The 16,521-nt window shown below is 54.2% G+C and overlaps 8 protein-coding genes across 8 annotated transcripts; 3 read left to right on the top strand and 5 right to left on the bottom strand.

Annotated features, from left to right (window-relative positions):
* Window positions 1-29: 29 nt before the first annotated feature.
* PODANS_4_7970 (uncharacterized protein) lies at window positions 30-923 on the bottom strand (the record flags this gene model as incomplete). The annotated part of the gene is made up of 1 exon (XM_001906001.1): window positions 30-923. One exon carries the CDS (start codon window positions 921-923, stop codon window positions 30-32), a length of 894 nt encoding a protein of 297 aa, XP_001906036.1.
* Window positions 924-1,259: 336 nt separating this feature from the next.
* PODANS_4_7975 (uncharacterized protein) lies at window positions 1,260-2,518 on the bottom strand (the record flags this gene model as incomplete). Its single annotated transcript, XM_001906000.1, has 2 exons — window positions 1,260-2,368; window positions 2,422-2,518. 2 exons carry the CDS (start codon window positions 2,516-2,518, stop codon window positions 1,260-1,262), a joined length of 1,206 nt encoding a protein of 401 aa, XP_001906035.1.
* Window positions 2,519-2,847: 329 nt separating this feature from the next.
* On the bottom strand, window positions 2,848-3,351 carry PODANS_4_7980 (uncharacterized protein; the record flags this gene model as incomplete). The annotated part of the gene is made up of 1 exon (XM_001905999.1): window positions 2,848-3,351. One exon carries the CDS (start codon window positions 3,349-3,351, stop codon window positions 2,848-2,850), a length of 504 nt encoding a protein of 167 aa, XP_001906034.1.
* A 315-nt stretch (window positions 3,352-3,666) lies between these two features.
* Window positions 3,667-4,602, top strand: PODANS_4_7990 (uncharacterized protein; the record flags this gene model as incomplete). The annotated part of the gene is made up of 1 exon (XM_001905998.1): window positions 3,667-4,602. The coding sequence occupies one exon, from the start codon at window positions 3,667-3,669 to the stop codon at window positions 4,600-4,602; it is 936 nt and encodes a 311-aa protein (XP_001906033.1).
* Window positions 4,603-5,142: 540 nt separating this feature from the next.
* On the top strand, window positions 5,143-5,897 carry PODANS_4_8000 (uncharacterized protein; the record flags this gene model as incomplete). The annotated part of the gene is made up of 2 exons (XM_001905997.1): window positions 5,143-5,281; window positions 5,356-5,897. 2 exons carry the CDS (start codon window positions 5,143-5,145, stop codon window positions 5,895-5,897), a joined length of 681 nt encoding a protein of 226 aa, XP_001906032.1.
* A 2,594-nt stretch (window positions 5,898-8,491) lies between these two features.
* Window positions 8,492-11,471, top strand: PODANS_4_8010 (uncharacterized protein; the record flags this gene model as incomplete). The annotated part of the gene is made up of 2 exons (XM_001905996.1): window positions 8,492-10,399; window positions 10,497-11,471. The coding sequence occupies 2 exons, from the start codon at window positions 8,492-8,494 to the stop codon at window positions 11,469-11,471; spliced, it is 2,883 nt and encodes a 960-aa protein (XP_001906031.1).
* Window positions 11,472-11,843: 372 nt separating this feature from the next.
* On the bottom strand, window positions 11,844-13,876 carry PODANS_4_8020 (uncharacterized protein; the record flags this gene model as incomplete). Its single annotated transcript, XM_001905995.1, has 2 exons — window positions 11,844-12,562; window positions 12,808-13,876. 2 exons carry the CDS (start codon window positions 13,874-13,876, stop codon window positions 11,844-11,846), a joined length of 1,788 nt encoding a protein of 595 aa, XP_001906030.1.
* Window positions 13,877-15,043: 1,167 nt separating this feature from the next.
* PODANS_4_8030 (uncharacterized protein) lies at window positions 15,044-16,473 on the bottom strand (the record flags this gene model as incomplete). The annotated part of the gene is made up of 2 exons (XM_001905994.1): window positions 15,044-16,291; window positions 16,342-16,473. The coding sequence occupies 2 exons, from the start codon at window positions 16,471-16,473 to the stop codon at window positions 15,044-15,046; spliced, it is 1,380 nt and encodes a 459-aa protein (XP_001906029.1).
* Window positions 16,474-16,521: the final 48 nt, after the last annotated feature.

Genomic DNA, 16,521 nt, shown 5'->3' with positions numbered 1-16,521 from the left:
TGGTCGAACATGATCAAGCACCAAAACTTTCAAACAGCCATCATCACCCTCAACCCCAATATTACTTTGCAAAGATACCACAACCCAACCACAACCCCCACCCCCACCCCCAGATTCCTCAACGCCCCCAGTATATACCTCCTCGCCAACCTCCTCTCATGCCCAACCCACCCCTTGGCAGCATTAACATGAGGAAACTCCTCCTTCGGAACCTCCTTGTCCAAAAACTCGCAAAGCCGCCCCCACCCATCCTCCACGCTCCACTCCAGCAGCCTCTCCTTGGGTACCAACCCCCGAACCATGGCGTAATGTTCCCTAGCCACCCACCTCCCATTTCCTTTGACACCCCTTTCCACATTCCCGTCCAAACACCTAAACAAACCAGGCCACATGAAACGAAGATAGACGTGCCAGCTCCAGAAACAGGGTCCCGAAGTCCAGGACATGAGCCAGAGGTGCCAGAGGGACTCGCCGCGGGCAATGGTGGTGGAGATGCTGTTGTGCCAGGCGTCTTCGTCCGGGCGGTGGTTGAGGATTACTTTTGCGGAGGGGTAGGCTTGGATGAGCTCGGCGGCGAAAACGGAGGCGGCGGCGTCGGTGAGGGCGGTGGAGTGGCCGATGAGGGGGTCAAAGTCGAGGGGGGTGAAGGTTGTGCGGCCGGAAGGGGGGCCGAACCATTTCTTGCGGCAGAGCTTGACCCATTCTTGGGCGTAGTTCGGTTCTTCGTAGATGATGTCCCAGCCGTGGTAGGTGTGGTCGTAGCCGAGGGTGAGGAGGGCGTGCTGGAGGGATTCGGTGCCGCTTCTGGGGAGGCCGACGCAGATTACTTCTAGGGGTTTTGTGCGGATGCGAGGGGGGGGAGGGGGGAGGGCGTAAATGTAGTTTTCGAGGATGTACCAGATTGGGTTGCTTAGGGGTACCATGTTGGTGGTGGTAATGAACTGGGAGATGGTGGGATTTGAGAACAATGGGTAGGAGGAGCGGGGTGCTCAGGATATATGAGAGAGGAAATGTGGCTGTGAGGATCATGAGGTGTGAGAATGTGGTTGGACGAGTCGGTCTTGAGTTTCTGGCTGGCCAATCGTTTCTCGCGGATATGGTACTTTTGATGATGGTTGTATCATTGTATTGTGTTGGTGCTGACTGCCTGCCAAGTTGGTTGTGTAGACCAGTCACAATCAAATATGTAAGCAGGAACATGTTCCTTGCATAGGTACCTTATGGTATCTCGATGCTTTTGGGAATCTGGAACTCGAAACTCACTGCCCATCTTCTACAACATACATCAGACTTATCCCCATCACCGGCGCCAACCCTCCCCCGTGTACCATCGGCGCGTGCTTCGTAAAGTCATAGTTCGCCTCGACAGTCCACTCGTCTCCCTTTTCGATCCGGCCTGGGAGGGTGCAAGTGCTGATACTGGAGATGTGAAGACCCTGTCTCGGAGGAGTGGAAAGCTCCTCGTCACCATCATCATAATCAGGCACTGTCCCCTTGCCTTTTCCCTTTTTCTTCCCCCTGCTCTTCCCTTTCCCTAGAGCTCTCCGCTGCCTTCTATCAACACGACCATCATCTCCATACCCGTAGCCTCCTGAATGACCTTCGTCAGAGATATACCCCTCCGTCTCCCCATACTTCGCCCTCCCATCACAAACAACCTTCCCATTCCTCCTCACCTCCACCCCCGTCCCCCCATCGTGGACATGCCCCACGACATACACAATATCCCCACTTATATCACTCCTCCAATCCGGCTCCATCTCCAGACTAAACCTCTCCCCTACCCCCTTCGGCACCGTGACAGCTCCCGCATCAGGCGAGCAAGTCCCGTCTACATCCAGCCATACCGGCGTGACCTTCTTCATTCCAGCCTCAACAGACAGATCGGACAAAGTAACAAACTCATAATCAACCGCAATGACCGCTTCCTGTGTGATGTGGGCTGTGTTCATCAGTTCAGGCAAGAGGAACAACAGATCGTGGGGGTTGATGTAATACCCCGCGGATACCGTCCCATCAAGCGAGATCTTTGCCTCGGTCCTCTCATTCCCGCTCGCGAATACGATCTCTGCTCCGTCTGGGCAGGTGGTGGAGGACTGGACTAGGTTCATGATTGCTACGTGGTGCAGCCAGAGGGAGGTGTTTGTGTTGGCGGTTGTGCCGTTGGGGTACTGGAGGGTGGCTTTGATGGCGGTGAGGTAGCAGTCGTAGCATGGGGGGTTGGTGCGGAAGTAGGTTTTGAAATGGCCGTTGTTCTCGTGAGATGGGGGGGTGGTGAAGGGGCCGTAGGAGATTCGGAGGCGTTCAGACTCCAGCTCAGGGAAGAATCGTGGTTCGAGAGAAGAGACGTCGTAGCAGTAATCCCCAGCTGAGGTGTGGAGATTAGCGGTTGTTTGAAATTTGTGAAGTGAGGGCACTTACTGCATGGTTGATAATGATATGGCTCAGGATCACGGGCTACCAGGGCTGTGGTGGTTGCCGCCCATAGTAGTGTTTGCGTATGCCACGATGCCTTCATTCTGACGATAACCACACATCAGAAACAACAGCATTGCAAGAATAGACAAAAGGGTGGTGAAACGCGGTTTATATATAGTATCGTTCCTCTCTGATCTCGACGTGGTGGGTGGGTATCATCAAAAGTGAGACTGGTATGCAGCCGTGGTGATATTGCTTCCCCCATGCCAACACCGAGGCGTGAAACTGAGACCTGTCTCGTCATTGTTTGTTTGAAATGCGGGACAGTTACTGGTCCATTGTTTATGATTCCCATGCTAGGAAGAAGAAATAGCCCGCAAGTCTGATTGGGGAGATAGCTGGTCTGAGTATAAGTCCTTGTTGGCCCGGTCAGCTTTTGATATGTCCGGCCGTGGCAACCTCGAGGATATCCTTCTCGAAGCCCTCAACGGCAACAACTTGAATGCCTGCATCTTGGAGACTCTTCTTGCCCGTGTTCTCGGCGACAAAGGTCTCGGGCTCCAAAATACCGACATGGACTGTCTTGATACAACCCGCCAGCCTCTTGACTCTTTCCACACAGGGGAGGTTCCCGCTCAGCCGCTTGGAGCATGGCTCGACTGTGGTGTACAAGGCCAGGTTTGTCGGCAAGACATCTCCCAGATTCTCTTCAGAGACACCATGTTTCTCGGCCAGCTTCAGGAGACAGCACTGTTCGGCATGGGTGTTACCCGGAAGCTCCAAGGTGTAACCAGTTGCGAGGATCTCGTTGGAGGCTGTATCCACGATGACAGCACCAACCCGGTAGTTTGTGGGTTTTGGTGGTGATTTCTTGGCTTGCTCCAGCGCGAGCTGCATGTAGCCTTTGTGGTCAGCGGGCTGGATGTCGGTCATGTTGAGGCTATTGAATTGATTATTTTTTTTCTGGCTGGCAAGAGAGGCTGGGAGGAGGAGATGCTCCGTGAGAGCTTCCAGCTTGTCAGTGTAAGAGTGGGAAGATACCAGGTAGCTTGGAGGGGCACCTGAGATCTAGCTTGGCAGCGGCAGATATTACAGTGCAGATAGCATGTGCGACACCGTGTACGTCCCACCACCGACAGCTGACGCGACGCGACGTGTGCTGGGAATCCATTAAACATTCCACCATCAGGAGCAGACAACCGAATTCAAGACATCACAATAGTTCTTTGTCTCCCATCACAATTCAAAATGCCCCGCCCAAAACGCCCAGTCCTCCCCTCCGACTCCGAGTCCGACGACGAGAGAGTCGACGACCTCACCACCGACGAGCCCCCAACCATTGACCCCTACGAGGTCCTCTTCCTCGAGCGTAATGCCACCCTCGATCAAATAAAGTCTGCCTATCGAAAATCAGCCCTCAAGCACCACCCAGACAAAGCCACTCCCGAGAATCAATCCTCTGCCAAGGAAAAGTTCCTCGAAATCGCATTTGCCTACGCCATCCTCTCCGACCCCGTCCGTCGGAAGCGCTATGATGAAACCGGCTCGACCTCTGAAGCAGTCGTAGACTCGGAAGGCTTCAGCTGGACAGAGTTCTACGCCGCACAATACCAAGATGCCATCTCCGAAGAGGCCATCGAGGCGTTCCGCGAGAAATACAAGGGGAGCGAAGAGGAGAAGGAGGATTTACTAGCGGCATACGAGGAGTTTGAGGGTGATATGGACGGGGTGTATGAGAGTGTGATGCTGAGCGATGTTATCGAGGATGAGGAGAGGTTCAGGAAGATAATTGACGAGGCGATCGAACAAGGGGAGGTGGAGGCTTATAAGAACTATACCAGGGAGACGAAAAAGTCACGACAGCAAAGGCAGAAGAATGCGAAAAAGGAGGAAAAGGAGGCGGATGAACTGGCGAAGGAATTGGGCGTGTATGATAAACTGAGGGGGACCGGGAAGGGGAAGAAGGGCGGGAAGAAGGAGGATGATCAGGCAGGGCTGGCAGCGCTGATTCAGAGGAATCAGAAGAATAGGATGAACATGTTTGATCAGTTGGCGGAGAAGTATGGGGCGAAGCCAGAGAAGAAAGGGAAGAAGAGGGTGGTGGAAGAGCCGGATGTCGATGAGGAGGCGTTTCAGAAGCTGCAGGCGGATATGATGAAGAAGGCCAAGAAGAGGAAGGCTTAGTTGGTTGATGCGGTTCACCAGGAAGGATGGAACATGGGAACTGGACGTCTAATGATCATCGGGTATGGGTATGCTATTCAGGACATAAGCAAGGCGTTCACATGTAGGTTATTGTACGGGAACAATCAACATCAGCCGCAGAACACTGCGATGCCTTTTTTCTTTCAACGCGGTCCTGCACACGAGACCACTTCCCCAGACTTCGGGCCGATCTCGCCAGTCCCATGACGTTGGATCTCTCATGTATGTATGTCTTGAATTTTCTCTAATCAAGGAGGGCATCGTCAGTCGGTCATCTGGTAGATATGCTGCGCCAGGGCAAGTGGTGGGCTGTGATTGGCCAGGTGGCGTCACCTGGCCAACCAATCTGGGCTTTGGCAAATGTTGGTTTCTGGCTTGCGGCGCTCTTGGAAAATGGCACGCGTCCTGCCAGCATTGAACAATGACGTTGGGCGTGCAGCATCTACCTCCTTTTGATCAGGCAGTCAAGGGATAGTGCCAGACTGGGTGAAGCCATCTACATCTTTTACCACATCGACCATGGCCGACTCGGGCAGCGCGTCACCAGAGTTGGAGTTCTACCCGCAGTTCTGCTTCCACCTGTCGCCAACAGCAGGTCGTTGGTGTCACTTGCAGGCAACAGACATTGCAGCCTTGACATTCAACCCGGGTTTCGAAGGTGTGTACCAATTGTCGCAAACAATTGCAGCCAGCAGCCTCCTCGTACCGTCGCTTACCCAACTTCCCCTCCAGGCCAAGATGTCTACTTCTACCTCAACCATCCCATAAAATGGGCGCGCATTGCCGGCGTCGTGGTCGCCATACAAGAATTTGCCCACAGGATAATCTACACCATTGACGACAGCAGCGGTGCGACCATTGAATGTGTTGTCGCAACCCCGCCCCAGTACCCAGCCGTTACCAACTACAAAAACCCTAGAGACCCCGATACCTCAGCCGATGGGAAGCCTCTTCCTAAAACCGATGGGCCAATTGATATCGGCCACGTAATCGACATCAAAGGTGGCATATCCGTCTTCCGCAATGTGAGGCAAATTCGCGCCGAGAAGATCACCCATCTACGCACGACAGAGCAGGAGGCAGTATTTTGGCAGAAGATTGCCTTGCTAAGGAAGGAGGTCTTGTGCCGACCATGGGTGGTTGATCCGAAGGAGGTCAGGAAGCTCAGGAGCGAAGAAAGAAGGAAGAGTCAAGAAATCGAAGCTGACGGGGCTCGAGCGGGAAAGCAAGAGGAGGAAGCTCGAGGAAGACACAGTGGTGGAGGGAGAGGGTAGGCCATCACGGGTCTCTCGCAAGACCGGTTTGGAAAAGGGCACGAAGAGCGGTGGTGTGCTGGTGGCGGAGGTGGCGACGGATGGCCGCCACTCTCACCATCACCGGACAGGACTCGAGCGGCGAGCAACGACGAGGGCGGAAGTGCTGCATCACGAGTCCGGCAGCCCTGACCGTCGTCGGCGGAAGACGGGATTGGAACCGCGGCGTCCGTCGGTTGGTGATGGAGGACGGCCGGCAGCCCGGCTTAGACAACCGCTGGAGCGACCAGATCTTGATGAGACGATGTCTGGAAGTCACAGTCAGCTTAGAACTGGACCGGAACGACGAAGCACTCGGTCAAAAGCACAGGATCCGATACCTAGCAGTCTTCGATCCCGCCAGACTGGCCCGGAGAAGACAAGCATCTTGGAGGTTGCTGACCATGATACAGCTCTGAGCACAAGCCAGTTGACTGGTCTCGAAAGACGTAGCTTATTGAGGAAAGCAGAGCTCGGGCCAGCAGTCCGTGAAATCAAACACCGAAAGACTGGGCTGGAGAAATCAAGCATATTGGAGGCCACAGACGACACGACGCTGAGCACAACACGGCCAACTGGTCTTGAAAAGAGGAGCTCCCGAACGATTGAACAGGCGCCTGCATCTGCTTGTCGGTCCCAAAAGACCGGCCTGGAAAGGACGAGCAGGCCAAAGAGGCAAGACATGACAGAAGACGCCACTGTGATATCAACCGGCAGCCGCCCTTATAAAACTGGCCTCGAGAGAGCAGCAAGTCAACGCACAGGAGACCTTGGTCACAAGACTGGTCTTGAAAGGCAACGTAGCAGAGACCTGGAGAAACAGCCAAATACCCATTATCGCGCCGCTGGGCTAGAACCGCGGAAACAGGGCCAGCACAGCTCTGATCCCAGTCAGGCTCGGATCACAGGTTTGGAAAGGCAGGGTTCTAGGAGAGCTCTCGTGGAGAAAAGCTCCCAAAATTCCCAGTCTGATCAGCAGCTGCAAGAAGAAGACAAGTGTGAGCCTGAGACTACCACACTGCGCTCGAGCAGCATTAAAAGGCCCGAGAGCCCGGTTTTGGTGAGGGGAAAGATGAGGTTAACTGGGTTGGAGAGGGTGACAAAGCCTATCACAAGGAGCTCTCCTGTGACAAGCAAATACAACTCTATGGGTCGGTAAAAGAGTGAGAGCTCACAATGTACAACTAGACACTGCAACAATAGCATTGCATCGTTACAGACAGCTCGGCTGCACTGTTGGTATCCCTTACCCCATAACTCGGGAGATATTACTGCTAGAGGAAGCTTACCACCACCAACCTGACCCCTCGTTGATCCTATGAATGTCACCAGCAACACGCACATGTTTTTTGCACCCTTCTTCTTCCATCTCATCAACATCAACACTCGAGATGGAGGTGACCATCCAGCATTCCGGCCCCAACCTTTTTCTTCTTTTCTTTTTTTCCTTGGGAGGTGATCACTTGAAATGTTCTCTCTCTCTCTCTCTCTCCATCCTGGGCATTGCAGGCTTGGCGTCTGGGCTGGGCCTTAGTCATTATGTTTTCCGAAGGAGTGATCTGGTGAAGAGTCTGATTTTTCTTATTCATTTCGCCGTCTGAAGTCGTGATACCAACCTCCCACATGGCAGCTGTTGCAGCTTGAATCCCTGACGTATCCGCATCCCCACCGGCTCGGGAATCGCCTGACAGGGACGTCCTTCCTCGCGAATCTACAAATAGTAGCTCCACTCCAGGCCCGATGAGAGAGAAGGCACCAAGAGCACGCAAAGAAGAAGTTCCACTCCCGCTCGGGGGACGAGTGGAATGCTACCTTTCATCTGCAAATCATCATTGACTGCCGCAACTCTATTTTGTTGACCGTGTTTACAATAATCTAGCTCTGGACGACCGTCATCCTTCAGCATCACTACACGCCGCCACCTCCCACAGCGCCACCTAAAACCCTCGAAATACCTGGATCACTCGAATTTCATCATCTACAACCGCCCACGACGCCCTCATCCTTCTGAATCGAGTCATTCTCGCCCTTCTAGAGCTGTCTCGCTGGCCAGCTGAAACCCAGGACCTTGCCTCCCAGCCATTCCGTTGACTCTCGGTTCAGCATTCCAGCCTCACAGTTCAACGACAACACGCAAACATAGAGACTCCATATATATATATAACGAATAGGTATGAGGTCCAATGTCTCATTTTTTTTTTCTGGGTCCTCCTCCACAAAGACAGCACACTCACTATCCCGCACCATCATCACATCATCTCGCTTGTATCATATCTGTCTCTCTCTGTACATACCAGTGACGGAGAGACCGCCTGTTACTATTTCTTGTTTTGGGTCTTCCAGCCCAAGTGACGCACATGGAAGACATCTTTTCCAGACGGGAAAGCATCCTTGTTATTATTATTACTGCTACTTTTTGTTTTCTCCATCATTTATAGCCAGGTTGGGACTCTGCTGTCAACCACCACTGGCTTTTTCGAGGGCTATTTCCTTTTCTTTCCCTCTCTCTTTTTACCAACATATCCGACATCTCCATTCATTCACAACCGATGGTGGAGCGGATGGATACCACCAAGATGAGGTTTTTTTTGTTCGCGTGGCTGACCTTACTTCAGGTCGTCCTAGCTGTCCCACCACCAGACGGCCGGAAGTACCCACGACCTTGGTTCCCGATCTGGAGGACGGTTACCGTCACTGCTCAGGGTCAACCGGCAGCTGCTACTGGTGCTTGCGTGGCGGTGGCAGGAGATTCGAGCTCTTCTACCGCCAGCAAGAGGAGCCACTCTATCCTCTTTGGATCGCCTGGGTGGACAACGGAACGTCCTTCGGTCATCATCAGCACACGTTCTGATTCGGGGTCGGAGGCGGAGCAGACTATCCAGGCCGTTTCCGAGGAGAGTCCTGACGGGGACACGACTCTCTTTTCGGACGAGACGAGTCCCGCTTCTGGTCAACAACCTGCCAGCAGCACCGGCTCGGGCGAGGTCGCCCCTGAAGTGACACCAACCCCTGAGGTTGTCACACAGCCAGCTTCTCCTACTAGCAGCACGCAACCAACATCGACAACTGACCTCGGTGACACCAACACTGTCAGTGTTATCACCAGTGTCAACCCCTCGGGAACGCTTCAGATCCTGCCCACGGACGTTCCTATCGAGTCGACCAACACGGGCACCATTCCTACCGACGCTCCGTCGAGCGGGTATCCTACCTCTCAACCGCTTATCACTTCCCCTATCCCGTCTCCGACAGAGCTCATCTCTGCCACGGCTTCGGTTCCGACCGATCAGCCGTTCGCGCCCTCGGAAACAGTCAGCATGATTGTCCCCAATATTTTCGCGGCGCCGATTTCTACGGACCCGCCCCCGTCTCAGATCCCCCAGAGGAAGGACCACCCCGCCCCTAGGATCGGCATCAAGTCGGCTGGTCCCATTGGGACGAACAAGTTTTACAATAATTTCTTCTTGGGGAATCAGACCTCGCCCAGTTACCTGTTTCCCTACAGTGTCACCTGGGCGAGGGGAGGTGGTGCCTCGGGGACGTGGGGCATGGCCATTTCGCATGTCGATGCTAACCAGAGGGTGTACGGGCAGAACGACCCTGGTTCGGGAGCGGCGAGGTATTACATCAATCCTATTGGGATCCACTCGGTGTGCTTGAGCGCGAAGGAGCTCGGGCCGGGGACGGTGTTGACTAGTGACAACCTGACGGACTTTTCGAGCCTGGTGAGCTTGAGGGCGCGAGAGGGGGGCCAGGCGGTGATCCAGTTCCCGCTGGTTCAGGGGGCGGGGTTCGTGACGGGGGTGTACAACGGGGGCCAGCCGGTGGTTCAGACGGGGATTTTCTTCAAGACCGTGACGAGGGCGTCCAAGGAGGCGAAGGAGGGGGTGGTCAAGTATAGACTGCATTTGGAGGACGGGACGACGTGGTTGGTGTATGCTTATCACACGAAAGGGGAGGGGTTGAACTTGCAGGTTGTGAACAATGGAAGGGCGGAGTCGACGGGGCCGTTTTATGGCATCGTTCAGGTTGCTAAGGCGAGCGATGGGGAGTCGGAAAAGGTTTACGACCAGGCTTGTGGGACGTATGCGGTGGGGGTTGACCTGAGCGGGGGGGTGAATGGGAAGACGGGGACGTATCGGTTTGGGTTTAGGAAGCAGGGGATGTATCAGAGTCCTGTCGCGCAGTTTGCGCTGCCGCATCATCTGAGTTCTTTTGATGATGGGACGAGGGGGAAGGTGACGGGGGTGAAGCTGCAGACGCCGACGAAGGGGGTGGCGTATCTGGTGCTGGCGGACAGCTGGACCATGGTGGAGACGGAGCTGCCGACGGGGATTGGGTTTTTGCCTTGGAGCCCCGAGGCGGGGGAGGTAAAGGGGTTGAGCGAGGGGGTGAGGAGTTTTGTGAAGGGGGTTGCGTTGCAGGAGGTGAGCCAAGATATGCTGCAGCAGAGCGATCAGAATTCGATGTATTTCAGTGGGAAGGTGAGTTTTTTTTTAGTTTTTTTTCCCTTCTTCTTCTTTTCGATACTGGCTGGTGAAGAGGAAGGGGTGCTAACGGGTGAAATAGGCGTTGGCCAAGTTTGCTAGCATCATCTTGGTTATTCGGGACATGCTTGGTGACGAGGCGCTGGCGTTGACGGCGCTGAACCAGCTCAAGCAGGCGTTCGCGCGGTTCGCCGAGAACAGGCAGCAGTTCCCGCTTGTGTACGAGGGCGGTTGGGGAGGCGTCGTCTCTTCGGCGAGCTACGTCACGGGCAACTCTGGCGCCGACTTTGGCAACTCCTACTACAACGACCACCACTTCCACTACGGGTACTTCATCCTCACCGCCGCGATCATCGGACATCTCGATCCTTCCTGGATCCCGGCCAACAAGGCCTACGTCAACATGCTGGTCCGGGACGTGGCCAACCCGAGCGCGGCGGACCAGTACTTCCCCGTGTGGAGGAACTTTGACTGGTACCACGGCCACAGCTGGGCCCACGGGCTGTTCGACACGCTCGACGGCAAGGACCAGGAGTCGAGCTCGGAGGACACGATGGCGTCGTACGCGCTCAAGATGTGGGGGACGGTGAGCGGCGACCAGAACCTGGCGGCGAGGGGGAATCTGATGCTGGCTGTGCAGGCGAGGTCGCTGAACTCGTACTACCTGTACACCGAGAGCAACACGGTGCAGCCGAAGAATTTTATTGGGAACAAGGTTGCGGGGATTTTGTTTGAGAACAAGGTGGACCACACGACGTATTTTGGGACGAATATTGAGTATGTGCAGGGGATTCACATGCTGCCTCTGTTGCCGCATACGCCCATGGTGAGGAGGAAGGAGTTTGTGAGGGAGGAGTGGGATGCGTACTTTTCGGGAGGGAGGGCGGAGCAAGTCACTGGGGGGTGGAAGGGGATTTTGATGGGGAATTATGGGACGATTGATCCGAGGGGGGGGTATGACTTTTTTAGCGGGGGAGGAAGGGGAGGGGAGTTTAAGGGGGAGTGGTTGGACGGGGGGGCGAGTTTGACTTGGTATCTGGCTTATTGTGCGGCGCTTGGGGGGTTGTGAGTGATGGGATGGAAGAGAATGTGAGATGTGAGGGATGAGGGATGAGAGATGAAGAGATGAGGCGAAGGGAGTTTAGTTTTGTTGCTACTTTTTTTCGCTTGGTGGTTTGAAGGATACACACACATCATTGTTGGATTGGGATGGGAGTTTGGGTTTTGCTTTTGTGTCTTGGACAAAGTATATATTACTTATTCTCATGTATTTTATTTTGTTTGGGGGGGGGGGGGGGTATGGACAGAAGTATATACAATATGAATATGTCGAATATTATTATCGAGTTGGATTGGTGGCTGTGATGTGGGTATCGTAGATACATGTTCATCATTGTAGACAAGCCATAATGCTTGTCTTTTGTCTATGTGGTGGGTGGTTCTAGTGAGCAGGAACAACCACGGCGCTCTTTTCTCCTCCTCCTCCCTCTGAATCATCCGCTGCCTTGGCTCTATGCCGTTGAATCTTTTTCCAACTCAGACCGCACGCCGCCACAAATGCACCGCAGGCGCAACCAACGGCGATGTAATACGTGTTTCTCAACCCCTGGAGGTAGGCGTTCAAGACGATATTCACATCATCTGGTTTCCCCAGCCCAGCGGGGGGAGGGGCGGAGACCACCTGGCTGACCTGAGAGGCGCCAATATTGAGAAACAGTTCCGCTGGCAGGCCAGGCGCGTCTTTAGCCAAGGTGTCAATGAGGCCGTTCTGGAAGACTGCCTGCGCAACGGCGATGAAGATGGCGCCGCCGATGGACTGGAAGAACTGGATGCAGGCCGTGGCGACGGGGATCCACTCAAGGGGCATGACGTTTTGGACTACCAGAACCCCGGTCTGGAAGCCGACGCCGATCCCGAGGCCGGCGAGGACCTGGTAGCCGAACCAGGCGCTGAAGGGGGTGGTGAGGGAGAAGGTGGTGATCATGCCCGCGCCGGTGGCGAAGAGGACCATGCAGGGGAGGATGAAGGGGTTGTAGTAGCCGACGACGGTGACGAGGCCGCCGGTTGCGACGGAGGTGATGACGACTGAGATGAGGAGGGGGAGGAGTTTGATGCCGGCTGTTACGGCGGTGTCGCCTTGGACGGCTTGGAAGTAGAGGGCTTGATTGACATGGAGAGTTAGCCCCCTGAGCCCCTGAATAGATCTAGGCACTGTCACAACAACAACAACACAAGATAAAAAAATAATATAAAAAAATGAAAATATAAACAAAAAAAATATAACAAAAAATAAAAATAAAGTGAAAAAATATTTAAAAAAATATAAAAAATATCAAAAAACCCCAAAAAAAACCAAGATAAAGAAAACAAAAAAAAAATAAAAAAAATAAAAAATGGAAACTTACCAAGATAATAAACCAAAGGAAAAAACCCCGCCCCAAAGAAAAACGCAAACAACATCGCGCAGACAACATCCCTATTCTTGAACAACCTCGGCGGCAACGTCCCCCTATCCCCCTTCCAAACCTGAATCACAGCAAAAGCCCCAATCATCAGCGCAAACCCGACAAACAGCCCAATAATCACCGAGCTGTTCCAGGCGTGCTCGGTCCCGCCCCACTGCAGGGCGAGCAACAAGCAGATAACAGCCGGGATGAGCATCGCCGTCCCCGCCAGATCAAGCCTCAAGATCCTTTCCAGAAACGTGAGCCCCTCAGGGTTATCAACCCGGTTGATCTTGAGGAAGAAGAATATCGCTGCCATGGCGAACGCTCCGATGGGGAGATTGATGTAGAAACACCACCTCCACCCCGGGTTGGGCGCATCACTGAACGCCCCCCCCAGCAACGGACCGGCGACGGAGCTGATCCCCCACATCCCTCCTATCAACCCGAACGCGGCCGGCCGTTTCCTCAGTGGCAAGGTGTAGCTCAAAATCACAATTGATCCCGAAAACAGACCCGCGGTGCCCATGCCGGCAACGGCCCTCCCAGCGATAAAGGCGTTGGAGGTGGGGGCGACGGCGCAGATGAGCGAGCCGATTTCAAAGATGAAGACGGCGACGAGGTAGGTGTACTTGACGGAGAACATGCGGTAGAGGGAGCCGTAGCAGGGCTGGAGGGCGGTGGTGGTGAGGAGGTAGCCGGCGCCGTACCAGCCAATGTCCCTCACGGAGGAGAACTCGGTCGTGATGGCGCCGAGGGCGGGGGCGATGATTGTTTGGTCGAGGGCTACCAGGAAGACGGAGAGGCAGAGGGAGGAGATGATGAGGTAGAGTTTTGGGCCGGTGGGGTAGACCATGTTGGAGTCGTCTCGGGGTGGTGTTGGGGGCTTTTCGGCATCTGAGGGGAGGGCGGCGGCGGTGTCTTGGATAGGGGTTGGGGAAGGGGCTCGGTCAGGGGATTTCGAGGAGGTGGATGGTGGCTGGGTGGAGGATGTGGTGATGGCGTCTTTTTCTTTGTCTTTGTCGGCCATTTTGAGGTTTTATGGAAGATATCGAGAGGGTGTGGTGATGTTGAAGTCAAAGTGAAGACGAGCCTGGCGAGGCTGTCAGTTGGGTTGAGATGAGAGTTCAGCTGTTGCTGTGTCGGCACGCTTGCATACGCAATGCTCGAGTATCGTCAATCTGATTCCTTGTCGTAAAGCAAACCGAGTAACTCTAAATCGAAGTCTCAAGTCGTGCCAAGGATCGTGATGCTCACACCACCATCAACCAATGGTGTTTTGCTGGTCTCGCGTCTATAAACTCTCTAATCAGAGTTGACAAAAAAAAACACTCGCAATTCAAAAACGTCACAATCTTTTCGTCAAAGACGGGAGTATATTCTATGACTTGTTCCTAAGCGGATAATAAAAAAAAACCAAAAAAAACCCGGGCGTGTCGAGCTCTTTATTCTCTATCCCTTCCCCCTGTCAACCGTGACCTGACGTGCACGTCAGATGTCCAGGCGGGCGGCAAACGCCAAGGCCAATTGCGGTAGGCACTTCGCCGGCCTAGCGCAGTAGCAGCAGCAGCAGTGTTGTATTCGGGTGTCCTCCCTGTCGGGTTCTAGATCTGTGCCGAGAGATCAGATGCGATTTCCGGGAAAGGGAAATCATAGCCGTCAAGGTCGAGGAGATACTGGAGTGCTGATGTCCCTTGATCTGAAGCCCAAAGCTCTGAGCTTTTCGTCCCTCCCCGAGTCCATGACGAACAGAGTCGAGAGAGAAAGAAATCGGCACAAAACGACCTCCGAGTGCCGAATGCTGCAGCCACTCAGCAGTCACTCAACTCATTCAGCCGTCCCAAGTCGGAGCGGTGCATCGTGCAGTACTAATTCGGATGCGGCTCGAGCGAGGGCGGGTGGACCAGGGTGGCCACGAGCCCCCGTCAGCCAATGACATGATTTCTCGATCGTGGTGACAGCTGCGTGGAGACGTGAATCAGTGTTCCTGTGTCTCCCTTCCAGAAGTTCCCAGCGTCGTGGTGATCCAAAAATAAAATAAAACGCTCCATTCGACCGCTCTGTTCAAAATATTTCCCTCCTGGTATCGTACCTAGTTAGCCATGATATAAAACCCACCATTCCCATCAATCCAGATGTTCTGTATGTACACCAACCAAACAACCTGACCAAAATATCAAACAAACAACAGACAAGTCTACTTCCTGTTCCTCGTCTTCTTTTGTGTCGTGCCCACATCCTCTTCCACTTCGTCCTCTCCCTTCTTCAAGTCTTCTGTCAGGCCCCACTCCTCCTTGTCGTACCAGTCTTCCCCGTCCGACATGTGGTTGTTTGGTCCGCAGTGCGCCTCTGCCTTGGCCCACATCAACACCTGTTTCCGCAGCCTGTCTGCACGAAGGAGCTGTTCATAAAGCTTCTTTGCACCCCGACACACTTCTTCCTGTTTTTGCACATATGCTTGTAGCCATCGCCGCAGCTCTTCTGCCTCGTGCTCGGCCAGTCCCATGTTGCGATCCTGGCGAACTTCTCGAGGAGCGATAAACATGGGATGTATAAAAGGGGCGTCTGGGCCGAACGGGTCGCTTGTGGGCGCCACGGCTGGTGTACCATTGCTGCGCGGCGGTTCTAGTCGAATATCTGGTCGGTTCAGAATATCTCGTCTTTTTTGCGCCTCGGCCATGACCACGTCTTCGTCGTCTTCTTCATCCTTGGTCGTGTCGCCCGAATGCGCCTCCTCCGCTGGCCTTTCATCTGGTTTGCTGTCGCCATTCACTAGTGGAGGCTCTTTCGGGCACTCTGCTGGCTTCGGCGCCTCTGTATTTGTTTCGCCGTTTGTAACAACTGGGGCATCTGGTAATGTTTCTCCATCGACTGTGTCTTCCGAAGCTGGAGCACTTGGCCCCGAAAGAACGCCCTCGATCCTTTCACGTACAGCCGACTCGGCAAATGTGCCTTCATGAGCCGAGATTACCCCATTCGTAAGGGCCGCAACAGGGGGCGCTGCTGGGCGAAGACGCTGCCGGTCGGGGCGCTTGAAGAACCTTGTAGGATCTGTAAAGAGGGAGGCGTCGCTGGGACCGCTCATAAGTCCACATGGAACCCAAGTATTATCCCCAACCAGCTTGGTCAACAGAGGCTTGACCTTCCAAAGCGCCTTATTTTCGCTCTGCATGATGATGCGCGCCTGGTCAACCAATTCGGTAAGGGCTTTCGAAGTGAAGGGTTTCGACATGGCCGGATGTGTAGGCAGGTCGGTAACCGAGGTTAACGGGGCAAAGATCTGTTCGAGCTGAACATCAGAGTACGGGTTGTCATCCATGGCGCTCGCGATGGCCTCCTGCACCTCCTGTTCATCGTCGTCGCTCGTGATATCGTAGCCGTCCTCGTCAATCAGCGGCGGGTTGTGGTTAATGATGGCTCTTTGGTAGCCTGCGTGCTCGGCGATCTGTATCCAGTCAGCCTTGGGTTGCCAGGGCTTCGTCTCGTGGTGCGCACCTCTTTATATGCAGCGGGGCCCGCGGAGCCGGTAAGCCTCCCTCGCGCGACGAATCTCGACCTCTTTTTGAGTTTGTTTCCGCGGTTAGTGGGTTGGTCAATCGAGGAGTCGGAGTCGGAGTCTGTCAACATGATGGTGTTAGCACATTGTCACAGCAGCAGAGGGAGTGTCACTCGGAG

Source organism: Podospora anserina, chromosome 4 (genome assembly GCF_000226545.1).
Source record: "Podospora anserina S mat+ genomic DNA chromosome 4, supercontig 4".
Taxonomy (NCBI): Eukaryota; Fungi; Ascomycota; class Sordariomycetes; order Sordariales; family Podosporaceae; genus Podospora; species Podospora anserina.
The sequence above is the reverse complement of the archived record's forward strand: the minus strand, read 5'-3'. Positions and strand labels throughout refer to the sequence as shown.